The 13440-nt window shown below is 42.0% G+C and overlaps 1 protein-coding gene across 9 annotated transcripts in view; it reads left to right on the top strand.

Moving 5' to 3' along the window:
* The first annotated feature begins 211 nt into the window (after window positions 1-211).
* The window catches only part of nav1b (neuron navigator 1b), a 54958-nt gene continuing 41729 nt past the window's right edge, over window positions 212-13440 (top strand). For 6 of the 9 annotated variants that reach the window (XM_081716960.1, XM_081716959.1, XM_081716962.1 and 3 more), the window contains exons 1-3: window positions 212-921; window positions 1208-1299; window positions 12673-12775. In XM_081716960.1, coding sequence (XP_081573086.1) covers window positions 227-921; window positions 1208-1299; window positions 12673-12775 — 890 coding nt within the window. In that variant the 5' untranslated portion in view covers window positions 212-226. Of the gene's footprint in view, window positions 922-1207; window positions 1300-5618; window positions 6859-12672; window positions 12776-13440 lie in introns of those variants that run through there. The other 3 variants (XM_081716965.1, XM_027000567.3, XM_081716963.1) reach the window with 2 other exon arrangements.

Genomic DNA, 13440 nt, shown 5'->3' with positions numbered 1-13440 from the left:
TGTTTATATAAGTCCATCTAGACACAAATGAACATTGTAAGAGTAGGAATTATTCTTAGGTATTTCAACACAGAAGTTTTCACTATATAAGGCCACATTTACCACACACACCTCTGTAGCAGGGTGGCAAAATATTTCACTTTAATTTGGTTTGGCACACTTCATTTAAATAAAAGTGTTGCCATGATTTTTCCTCTCTAGTTTTTCCTGGGGAACTTCCTGGGCCATGAGTACTGGAATGAACATGAAGACCATCTCTCAGGACCATGGTGACTCTGGCATCCCTCTGCCCCGCGCCATGACCACTTTCTCTAGGCTGAACACTGGGCAATGCCAGCCCTCGGCCTCCACCCATGCTAGTCGCACCAGCTCCAAGGAGCTGCCGAAGGAGGCAATGTCAGGCGTTCAGGGTCGGCGTCAGAAAGCTGTTCGGCCTGGGCCCTCACCCTGGCGTGTTGTTGGCTCCCACACTACCTACAGCAGCCCACGGGTCCCTGGGCAGAATGCATTCCACTCCAAGGACATGCCGGACCTCCGAAGAGGCCCACTGCCCCAGGAGAGTGTCAAAGAGCTGGCAACAAATGGAAACAAGAACTGGAAATCAAGCCAAGTCCATTTCAAAAGTCTGGATAATGCTGACATTCATCCGCCTTCTCGTTCACTGGCACAGGATTTCCAGGTGGGAAGAGCGAAGGAGGGCCAATCCCGTCTTCGAACAGCCAATGGGAATCTTCTCTGGGGAGTGTCCTGTGGTAATCAACCTGCCATCAACAAGCAAAGAAGCAAACTGACAAATGGAGGCATAAATGCGAGAACTGTGATGTCTCACCGGCCTAAAATCCAGAACACCAGAGTAAACAACATAAATTCTGCAGGTGGTGGATCACCGCATATGGCTGCAATGGTACCATTCAGATTCAGGTAAGAGATTTTGGTTTGTAGTTATAGATCACCCCTACTGACTCAGGCTTACACACTGCTGAGTTAGTTAGTGTCTATGCATATTTAAGTTAGACTTAGTTCAACATAGGACATTTTGCTGCAATGTCTTAAATTTATGAATTTTCCCTGCAAAAAAATGTGATACATTTTCACAGTGATGTAACTATTATGTATTGTCAGGCTATGGCTCAGTGCACAGTAGTTTTTATTATTTAGAGGCTGGGATTTATAGATGCACACATGTCCATGTCTATCTGTGCTCCAGGCTTCAAATCCAGGAGGACACAGATCCTTCCTTTTTGGAGGATATGAGCGACTGCTCTTCAGACTCTATGGAAGTGTGCTGTGAAGATTTGGGTGAGTTCTCCCCACAGCACCCCGGAGTTCATGGTTGGTGTCTTACACTTGCTATGTGATCTATTATTAAAGGCCTTTGACTTTGGACATGGACATAATTCAAGCCTGGCAAAATCAGATGTAATTACTGTCTCTGCAATTGCTAGGTGCAGTGAGAACATGCTATTTTGTCTCTGTTTCCACATTCAGAGTCCCACCATAACTGAGACAGCTGGACTGCTTGAGACCGGTTATGCCTTTTCCATGATATCTTTTCCATGATCATAGCTTTGCCATCAGTTGAGCATTTAGGCCTAGGGAGTCATGCATCCTGAGGACTGAGTGCAGTTCAGTAACCATGGGACTCTGGTGTACAGCTGTGCTCATACCATTGCTGCTCAAACTTAGAGGGATGTTTTATGTATTTAACAGGCAGTTAGAGGTACAGATAGATGTATAGTTTCCTTAAATGCTTTTTTTATCGCCCTTATATTCACTGCCTTCTACATAAAGAAAACCAACAAAATACAAAAGTATTTTTTGGTTTGGAATATTGATGTTTTCAAACCTGTGAGCATAGGTTGAAGTAGGTAGCACCGCTAGGGGTATTACACATAATACAAATTAATAGCAAAGGAGATGCAGTTACTTTTGTGTCAGGCCATACTCTGGCTCAGAGACTATTTCTGCATATTGGACCTCTTTAATCTGTTCTCACTTGCTGACACATAATACTGTGTAGACACTTTCTCTGTCAAGGGCCAACTTTTCTTTTTAGTGTCTTTAATAGATAATTAGAGATACATACCTGAGATTACATTTATAATGACAGAATTGGAGACACACACTTGAGAGTGCATAGATAAATAGATAACTAGAGACACATACTTGACAACAATATGGTAGTTAGACAAATGGGAAACAAATTCTTATATCTGGCAAATATTAAATATTAATCTGTCAGTTTAAAATTTACATTGTTGAAGTACAAATGTAAAAAACATGTCACTAAGACTTTTTTGGTATTCAATGATTGCATGATTACACTTGTGAGTACACTTGTTAGCTGCAAGTCACGTAACTGGACATGCTATCTGAAAATGAAAGTAACTTTAATGTTTCTCAGACCCACTACACATAACAGTTAATATTCTTTTTACTAGTTTAAATGGTACTGATAGTTGAACTTAGTGGACTTTTAAGCTTGCCAGCACCACTGTCTTGTGGGAGTCAGTATTGACTTAGTCATGAGCTCAGTTCTGGAGAGTCTAGGCTTAATCTCTTTGCCTTGAACTAGCATCTTAAATGCAACAAATACCAAGAAGCTGACTAATGGGTCTACTAGTTAGACCTAAAGATTCATTGTACTAGGTACTATGCTGGATCATTGTATGTCTGCTTGTCCCATTTGTCTGTGCGAGGATGTTCATGGAGAATTCGTGAGCAGACTTTTGGCAAGGAAAGCATGAGAAAACATACTGTAAATAACATGTGCATAATTCTGACAGCTTTGTTTTTCCAAATCCCACACATACCATTGGCCAGTCCCATAGTCCCCAGTGTTTCGAAATCCATGCAGTAGTTGTGCAATACGATTAATCACTCACATTGCCAATAATTGACTGCATGTTTTTCTTCAATGTTTTTCTAGGTCACTACAGTGTTGCAAGAGTTTGGAAGTGTCATATAGTATGGTTTGTTTAGAATTTATGAGAAACATTTGTTGATTGATGGAATACATGTTGCGGAATATAAAGATACTGAGGTGGTTTTGAAGTATATAGCACATTATTTCACTAAGCTACCTTTTCCTGTCATGACTGCTCATTAAGTGTTGTCTCACAGAAGGATGATGTGTTATAATTGGCATCACAGGGTCTTTTAGATCATGGTTTTAAAGTATTGGGCCAATACTCTGTAGTTTTGTGGAAACAACCTTCACAATGGGAGGAATAAAGAAAGAGAAATTAAGAAAAGAAAATATGAATATGTAGCAGCTTCACTTACAATTTTATTCACAGCTCATCAGTCAAATATCTCAGCAAATTGTAAAGACCTCTTGTCTGTGGAATAATTAGTTCCATTATTATTGAATTTTTAAGGTGTCTGGGGTGTATCTGCATGTCACAGAGCAATCCTAGATGATAGTGATTGAGTATTGATTTCTTGCAAGCTCTGAAAGAGTGGCTGCACTGAGGTCTAAGTGACTGTAGGGCATAGACACGACAGATGCCAGTTTGTCTATCTGTGGGGTTACAGTCATGGATCCAGTTTCAGCCTCTGCCACCCGATCTGTGACCCAGGGTCCCTCAGGGATAGAGTTTTTGACCAATAAAAATCTGTTCTCCTAGTTAAATCACAATTTATTCTTTCCTCTGCCAAGATATCCCCAGATGTGAGTAATAAGAAAAGGTGAACAAATTGGTTTCGTAACTTTAAAAGGAAATGCCAACAGGCCTTACACTAATTCAGTCCTCTGCCTCTTTGTGATTAGCCTCATATTCAGCATATGTGCAGATGGGGGTAAATACTGTAAAAACTCTTAGGCCTTAAGTTTACATTCCACTTAATTAAATGATTTTTTGAGTTTTACCCAGTGAAGCATTTTAATCATGAAAAACTTGGAAGATCACAAACACACAAACACACACACACCTTTAGGATTTCCTTTAGCATACACCAAGTGAAACACGGGGATTGCTCTTAGCCATTCTATTCAGCCCTTGTAATTTATGGCCATAGTGTAATAGGGGTGACGGAGCAGGCCCAGCCTTGGGGATGCTCACGTGTCAACAGACAGCTGTGCTGGCCAACCACAGACTTCACAATGGAATCCAGATGTGTAGGAAGCATCTCTAGAGAAATAGTGGCCACATCAGCCAGCATTTAGGACAACCTTTATGGTTATGCTGGTTTTCACATGGTATTTTTTTTATTCGCAATAATTGTTATAATTAGCATTTGGTTCATTATCGATAGAAAATAAATAGAAAATAAATATGAAAGCCACAGAGTGTGTTTCTTTTTGTGATGCTCTCCATAGGAAGTATGCTTTTCACTTAATGAAAAGATCAGAAATGGTCAATAGTATGGCATAGCTCATGATAAAGGGAAACACAAGAGGCTATTCTTCTCAGCTGCCTTTTAGCCTGCAGTTACATCAGTTGACTTATTTGACTTTGAATTACCTGAGATGGCCCGTGATCAGCATGCAGTCAGACTAGTTAACAGAGCCTCAGCAGGGGAGCTCTGGGGCTTCTCTTTAGACAAAGTACTAAACTGGTCAGCTGCCTCGGTCCAGTCAAGAAGAACTCATTTTAGGCTCTCCCAGGTCTCTGTCAGGGTTGTTGCTTTCATTAAGATTTGTGAGGGACCAGGGCATTCACAAAAGATAGAAAGAAAGAGCTAAAAGTCTGAATGTGAAGCTGCCTTTTTAAAAAAGCTTTGTGCAGTGCCAAGTACCGGGACTCAGAAGGCCTAACGCATGTTGTGATGTAGGTAGCATAGTTGCCATGGAGACAGCCTTTCCAGCAGAGCATTGCAGAGTACTCCACTGAGATATGGGTATGGATCGTCATGAACGATGATCCTAGGGATGGTCTCGAAATACCTCATCCAAAACACAAAGCATAGATGGCACAAGATAAGGCTGAATGATTGCTCTGGCAAACATTCCACAATGCTCTGCAAAGGTTTGAATGATAAGCTAGAAATCTTGCTCCATGTCCCCTAATTTTTGATTCTATGAATGATTATGTGCTTCTCTGCTCATGCTGGTTGATAAGCTTGTAGCTTTTGTGCTGTGCTTAGTTTTTGCCTGGTGAGCATTTCACAAATGTGCTAGTAGAAAGTCAGTCTCCAGGCTGGCTTGATCTGGTCATAAACAATAAGAGGCCATATATGACAATGCAAGATCATTTATGTAGATGAGCTAAGATTAAAAATATTTCTTTAGTGTTTTTTCCGGTTTAGTTTCATTCTTACTGGTGATTCATAAAATCCAAACATATTCAACTAGACTTATATGAATGTTTCACAGAAAACCTCAGTAAGTATATATGTATTGATATAATATCTTTGGATTTTAAATGTTACATTTTTTTTCAGGATTGATTTTTGCAATCATTTTTAGATCCCTCTAGTAAGGATCACATTGACTTAATTTTTCCCATGGCTAGGACCTAATACATAATACAACTGTGATTGTAATGAGTGTGCACGCCCTGCGGGGGAGGGGAAGGGGGAACAAAGGGGTGGAGAGAAGTCGTGTGAAAATGTATGAAAGGATGTTCTACACTGGGAGGAAATTAAAAGAAAGGTTTGCACTTTGTCATCATCCCCTTGCTCCTTACACTTTCTGCTGAGACTGAGTGAAGCACTGAGAAAGGAGAGCACCAGGAAAAGAGAAGGCAGAGAGAGAGAGAGAGAGAGAGAGAGAGAGAGAGAGAGGGAGAGAGAGAGAGAGAGAAGAAAAGGGGGAGGGATTGTTGTTGCGTCTGCTGCTGCTGTCACTCGGTTGCTGCGCGGTTCAGCAGCAGGAAGGGTCTGGTGACTGGAGGAGAGAAATGAGCAAGAGAGAACGAGAGGAGAGAGAGAGAAAGAAAGGCAGGAACGCCGGGGCAGTGGTGAGGCAGCAGCAGACAGACAGGAAGGCATAGGGAGGAAGAGGCGAGAGGAGACAGAATTAGCCTTTTCTTCCTGCCTTAAAGAGAAAGAACAGAGAAGAAAGAAAGAAAGGGCAGAGCTTGTGCAATCTTCCTCTCCTCCCTCGTCCTCTACTCTAGGCTGTAGCTGCTCTAAATGCTCTCCCGCAGAGGAAGCGTCTTGGGGGCAGCGTAAGAGGCAGAAAAGAAGGGGGGGAGAGGGGGGGTGCGGCACGCCAGAGCAAGCAGGAGGCACGCAAGCGCACGGCTGCTACGGAGGGCAGAGTCACTGGCATGGCTGCCAAGCGAGGCAAGTCTGGCGTGCCCCAGAGCGTGGCGCGGAGTGAGCTGAAGGTCTACCGCACGGCCGGCAGCGGAGAGGGACGCATCCCTGTGGCCGCCAGCCTGCGCAAGCAGCGCTCCCTCACCAATCTAGCCGTGCTGACGGATGCCGAGAAGAAGATGCAGCTGTATGAGCCCAAATGGTGTGACGACATGGGCAAGGGTGGCCAGGGCCACCTGAAGGCGGGCAAGCCCAAAGCGGTGGGCGGGGGAGGCGGTGGGGGTGGTGGTGGAGCCCAGCTCTCACGGAGCCTTTCCAAATCAGAGCACTCGCTGTTCCAGGCCAAGCCCAAGCCCTTCACCTCACTGGCAGCGCCCGGAGCGCTGGCCAAGACACAGAGCCGCATCCCGCGTGGTCCCTATGCAGAAGTAAAGCCCCTCAGCAAAGCCCCAGACGACAGCAAGTCGGACGATGACATCCTCTCCAGCAAGACTAAGACCACTGGAAAGAAGCCTGCAGCCGGGGCACAAGGGGAATCCGAGACCAAAGGTCAGGGTGAGGAAGGTGCTGATAAGCCTTTCTTGAAGGTGGATCCTGAGCTGGTGGTCACAGTTCTTGGGGACTTGGAACAGTTACTCTTCAGTCAGGTGCTTGGTGAGTACATGGCAGTGTGTAGGGTGTAAACCTTTTAGCGTCTGTGTGTGGCATAGCGTCAAGTGAGGTTTCTCTCAGCACCTTAGCGCAAGAGGTGGCAATCATGCCCACTTACTTCTGTGGACAGAGCCGCTTGCTATAAGCTACTGTGTTGTAAAAGGCAAGCAACACAGCTTGGCGTGGGCTGGCGGAAAGTTCTGGCCATGCACCTGACCAGGTCACACTATTTATAGTGTTTGCCCATGGAAACCTCCTGCTCTTGTGGTTATTATTGAATTCCATAAATTTTGTAGCTCTTATGACAGAGATGCATGGGCAATTAGCTTTATATTACTACCCACTGTTCTTGGTGCAATCGCGCCCTTGTGATTCCATTTTCCTCCTGACACTGCAATCTCCTTTATGGGAATTTTTGGCTACAAAATATCACTGTTGGCTTATTTCCTACATCGTGCCGTGATTGCTGGAAGTTGCTTGAAGGTAGCGTTTAGCACACTGATCTGCTTTCTGCTGTCTCCTTGCTGCAGTGCATGTGTGCATGCATGTGGGTGTGGGGTGTGTGCGTGTGTCCATGTGTGTGTGTATGTGGGCTTGTTTTCTGAACTGGTGTCGCTCCACTCTAATCTATAATGAGGTAATGGCTGCTATCGGAGGATGGTGAGCGAGAGGGGAGTGAAATGAAACAGGCCATGAGGGTTTTATTCTTTCTGCTTGCACCAGCATGTCTGTGCTCCGTTTCCTCCTAGCCTTGCTTATCCACCACTGCTAACAGATGGCACATCCATGTCTAGCGAGCGTGGGAGAGACATACAGCCAGACAGACAAGCATGGTCGTTACCACGACCATGATCCGCTTGGGATTCAGGAGCCATTCGCATGCACCGTGCAAATGGAACCATTTGAGCTCATCATCACTGCATTGTGGAGGAAGAGTCTCAAGACAAAAAATTTTGTCACTATCACTATTCAATACTGACATGACCATTGTTGCCTTAGTGGGTTTTCTGCAGGGAGATTGTATTGTGTTTGGCATGGTATGCTGCATTTTGCCTTCTGGTGAAGAGGACACAAAGAGGCTGAGGTTTCTCAGTATCTATTGCTATGGCTGCAAATATTGCAAATATCCCATCTTGTTTTCTGAACTACAATGTTCCTTGTATCTGTGCATTAGCTTTTTAATGGGTGACCCCTAGTTTCAATTATGTCCATCCTCCAACTATTTAAATGTCTGATCCCCTGGCTTAAGGCTCTGCTATTGTTTCCAGGGAAACCCCTTTTCAAATCGTACCACCTTCACCTACAGATCAAGGTTTTGAGGGGAGCAACTGAAAGGAGATAATCATGCTTGCTGAAAACAGGACACTGTGATAATAGATTACAGTAGTTTAACCAGGGTCTGACCCATTGATTGAGACAAAGATGGTTCTCTTTTCACAAATAGGACTATTTCCAGATGTTGTTTAAAACTTATTACATTACAAGAAACACACTACAAAATATATTGTGTAATAAAATTTTTTCCCAAAAGTTAACCATTAGTTTTTTTTTTTTACAGTATAGTACATTAATATAGAACCACTTTTATGTTAATCCATCATTAAATATAGAATGTGTGGAATTAACTCCTAATTTGCCAGTCAGGAAATCATTTCAATCCCATGGTATCAAAAAGCAGTCCATTTATATTGCACATTGATATTGTCTTTGCGGCCCACAAACATACAGGACTGCACAGCTTGTGTGTATTTCGTAGTCCTGTGCCATATACTAAGGCATAAAAGACTTCTTTATGGACTTCTTTGCCTGAACTCATGCGATATTGCCCCTGCTTGCCAGCGGAAATGGCATACTTCCTTTGGCTATGGGATCATATTGGGCTAGAGGATAAAACATTGGTTTTCTATGTGCATACAGCTGCTATGTAACAGCACAGTGCAGCTGGACAGGGACGTTGGCCTTCAGGGGAAACCCTGCCTGGAATATCTGCAGAAGGACAATGGGCTGAATTGAGAAGGAGCCACAAGAGACAGAAATGTAATAGGAGCCTGTAGCTACATTTGGCTCCTTATGGTCAAACGTGACCTGGACTAATACAGACAGTAGTACCCTACACTCAGGAGATGTCAGCAGAGTTTTGTTGACTAGACTGACTGAAGAAAAAAGCCAGAATGCCAAAACTTGTGACAAGTTATTTTATGTATTGTTTTGCAAAGAACCATGTCTGGAATATACAGTTTGCCTAAGATGTGCTATGTTCTGCAAAATGTGATTTGAACACACGGAACCCGGGAAGTGAGACTTTTGAGCTTCCATTTCGAACATAAACCACACTTTGAGACACAGAAAGGTCATTTAAGCATACAAGACTTAACGGTGTCAGTAAGCAAAATAAAAATAGAAAACATAAGAAAAATACATAATTCTGAGAGTTGAGGAGATTTGAAGGATTGCAAAGACACTCATGTAGAGACAGCAGGAGGGGCTAAAGAGGAAGCATAATAAAACAGGAACCAGTCCTTTGTGATAATAATGTCGGCACAATGTGACCAGTGTGACTACGGAGCAGGGAGGAAGTTACAATCGTTTCAGGATGCTCTGTTCCTGAGACTGTTGTCAATGTGCATGACCTACTTCTGCATCCCAGGAAGTAAAATGTGCCACTTTAGACTCCATGACCTTGCTGATAAAAGGAAGATGGGGAAGAGAATTCATACATTACAATTTCATTTCTGCATCATATGCTCATCAGAACTGGATACCTTCTGAAGAAAACCCCTATTCATCATACATTTATCAGAACTGGATACCTTCTGAAAAAAATTCCTATTCCAGAGTAAGGCTTCACTTCCCCTCAGTTACGAGAAGTATCAAATATAAAGTGATATAAACACTTACTCTGGACATTCTGTTTCTTGTCCATTTGTCTCTGCCCTATTTTGCTGCCTTGTCATCATATATTTGTTGGCCATTGGGAAATTACATAATATCATGTAATATGGAGAAATTTATAACCAATTTTCTACTTGATAAGCATATGTGTAAATTATGTAAAACAGGGTGATGTACATAATTTACAATTTATTCCACTCAGGTTCCTCAAGGGACACATGGACATTGCTAATTAGGATGCATGTTAATTCCCCAATTCCCATTGGAAATAATTTTTGATAAAGTGATATCAACTCACCATCAAACATTCTTGGAATTCCCCCCCCATCTCTCTCTCTCTCTCTCTCTCTCTCTCTCTCTCTCTCTCTCTCTCTCTCTGTCTCTATGTGTGTCTCTCTCTCTGTCTGGCTGAGCCCAGTCGTTAATAATGTCGGTGCAGGCGCCGTGCCTAACTGCACCATGGGATTGATTGGACATGCTGATACCATGTTGACCATCACTGTGTCAGCCAGGTCCCCCACTCCGTCCCTCTCGAAGTCCGTAAACGAAGTGGTGGCTTACGACCTCTGGGCAGCACAGGCGACTGCATGACCCGTTTGAGTTGTTTACATTGTCTCTCGTTTGCTAACTGACCTCCAATCATGGTGTGATTCTGGCAGTAGTAATTTGATTGTGCTTCACTCTCCTCACCCTCTTACATGGGCCATACTGAAGAGACTGTTAGCTTTGAGAGAGGCCATATGACTGACTGGTTTACAACACTTTATCCTTTTTTCATTTTAAATACATTTTTATTAATTGCTCACAGTTTGTTTCTTTGTTGTCCATCATCACCATGTTGTATGTTCTGTCTGGCAGAACACCTGAATAGACAGATATTTGTCATCCATCTGGAGTGAGCTGGTAGTTGTTTTCCACTGACTGATATTAGCTTGTCAGTGTCAATGTGTCACATATATGTCAAAACTAATACCTTGTATTTCATTGGTTTAACAGATCAACTTGTAGCTTAACTACCAGCCAACCGCAAAAAGTTTATGCTCTGAATGCTAATTGGTTATGATGTTTACAACAGTGTTAAAATCCCAAAAGAAAAACGGCTTCACTTCTCAGTGGTCAGCAAATCCTTTCTTTTTGAAAAGTAGGAAATGATGAATATCAAGTCTTCTGTAAGAATGTTATGCCTTATGTGTGATATAATACATAAATACTGTAAGTAGGTGTCAAGTTTGGTGAGTTAAACATTAAATTACATTACAGATTTCTATATCAGATTGGTCAGCTCTGTTGGCTAGATAGATTTGGTTATGGTTTTAGTTTTGTGTTGTAGTGTCATATCCCCATCCCCCATATGTCCTTCTGTTGGGGGTGTGATGTATTCCTGCTAGGGTTTATTAAAGGAATTATTTTTTTAATTACCATCAAAAAGTAGCAAATAATATTTATGAAAGTCATAATTTATTATTTTAAATGTTTACTATAAAGTGCAGCTCACATGGAATTGAGGAAAAGAATCAAATATCTTTGAACCAGTTTATTCTCCACAGATTGGGCTCCCCACATGGGGGTAGCCATGTTTAAAATACATTTAATACAGAATCTCAGAAACATCCAAGCCACTAGGTGTCGGTATAATTGCTGTTTCATAACATGAAGAAGAATCATTGGAAAAATGATTTATTGCACCTTTAAAGTGGCCAACCTAGCCACATCAGATTCAAAATTTGTGCACACATTTGCCGAACTGTCATACACACTATGGACGAGTACTGAACATATTTGATGCCCCAAAAATGCCTTATAAGGCTAGGCTTCATGCTCATCATATTTTTAATTCATAAAACTACACTTTATGGGTAAAAAGAGCAACAGTCCTGTTTTCAGAGCTCATTAAGTGAGAACATAGCACTATTGCACCAATAGTGGAATGAAGAGCCAAAAAAGCTGGGCAAACAAACATTGCTTGAGTTATTCAAGGGACCCAGGTGTTGCATCGGAGGATGGTCACCTGGACAGCAACAGTCAAAATCAATATAAATGATGGAAATGAATTTGAACTGAAGGCTAATTTGTCACTGTATTTAAAGCCAAGGGCCAGTGCAGCCATGTGGAATATCATAGCGTGTTAGGCCTTAGTAGAGCTGATGAGTATGTTTTGTCATGATTTACATTGCGAGAATAGCTGAGTGAAATTAAATATAGTATAACAGGAGAATTGCATCATGATTATGCATTAAGTAAAATTTTTGTATTCAAATTAAATTATTTAAAGCTAATAAAGTGCTAGCAAAAATAAATACAATCCTTTATTCAGTAGTTTTTTCTTTTGTTAACAGCTATGCATGACTAGAAGACATGTCTGGACAACTTGTAAATATAGGTCATGCTTAAAAGAAAATTCTAATTGCTAGGAAATTTGTGAATGCAACACGCAAATCTGATCATATGAGTGTGTTTTCCAGGGGGCTCAGTGAGTATTTTAACTGTATTTAGCAGTACAGAGATCAGCAATCCTGTATACCAAATCTCTGCAGTGACTCTCTTTAATTTATAGTGATCTGATTTTTACCAGAATGTTAAACAGTCCACATCCTGTTAATGGGATGCATCCTCAGTCATAAGGAATGTGTGTGTGTGTGTGTGTGTGTGTGTGTGTGTGTGTGTGTGTGTGTGTGTGTGTGTGTGTGTGTGTGTGTGTGTGTGCGTACGTGCATGTGGTCAAAGCTTGCAATGCAGGTTATTATACAAATGATACCACAGTTTAAATATTTGCCAGCTCTAAAACTTTGCAGTCCCCTTTTATGCAAGCACCTTTAATGTCTATACAAATCACTACAGATGTTTGAATGACAGAAATAACAATAGACTATAGCCACCATTTGAGCTATATGTGAAGGTTAACTGAGCTGTTGGTGTCATTTACAGATCCAGAGTCTCAGAGGAAGCGCACTGTTCAGAATGTTCTGGATCTCCGGCAAAATCTGGAGGACACCATGTCCAGCCTGCGAGGGACCCAGCTCACCCATGGGTAAGGCATATAATGTGCAAACATACACACACACACACACACACACATGCTCAAGTGTGCATGAAATCAGCCATTTATAGTTCAAATAATTCATTCTAAATGAGTTTTGGATCTGTGGCCAAAACTTTTTGGAAACCTTCTTGGACATTTACAAAACAAAGACACTCTCTCAAAGACACAGACACACACACAGAGACTTAAAGATATACTGTACACAAACAAACTGCTTTAGCACCCTTTTCTCCTGCCATGCCTTTCTTGGAAAGTTGCCACTTCAGCTGTCCAAACACCTGGCTTCAATTCTTTACAAACACACAAATGCTTCAATTACATTGTACAACATTCATCGACATTGAAATGCAAACTGCCCTACTAAACCCACAAATATGCAGTAACTACTACATCTGTACAGTTGTACAGTGTCTGTACATCTACTGTCTTCTATGAGACTTGTATGAACCAGATATGGGTTAAGAGTCAAGATGGAGTCCAATAAAACATTGTGAAAAGAGAAAGAGAGCGAAAGAGAATAAGACTGAGCGTGAAAGCTGAAGATCACAATTCCTCTTATGGGTTCTATGGTACACCATGATGGCCTCTTGCATCTCCTACAACTCCCAGATCTATGCTGCTCTTGCTTGTCGTAGCATGATCTCTGTTTCTGG

This window comes from Electrophorus electricus, chromosome 7, assembly GCF_041902795.1.
Source record: "Electrophorus electricus isolate QZ-2024a chromosome 7, ASM4190279v1, whole genome shotgun sequence".
In the NCBI taxonomy this organism is placed as follows: domain Eukaryota; kingdom Metazoa; phylum Chordata; class Actinopteri; order Gymnotiformes; family Gymnotidae; genus Electrophorus; species Electrophorus electricus.
Note: the sequence above shows the minus strand (reverse complement) of the source record. Positions and strands in the feature narration are given on the sequence as shown.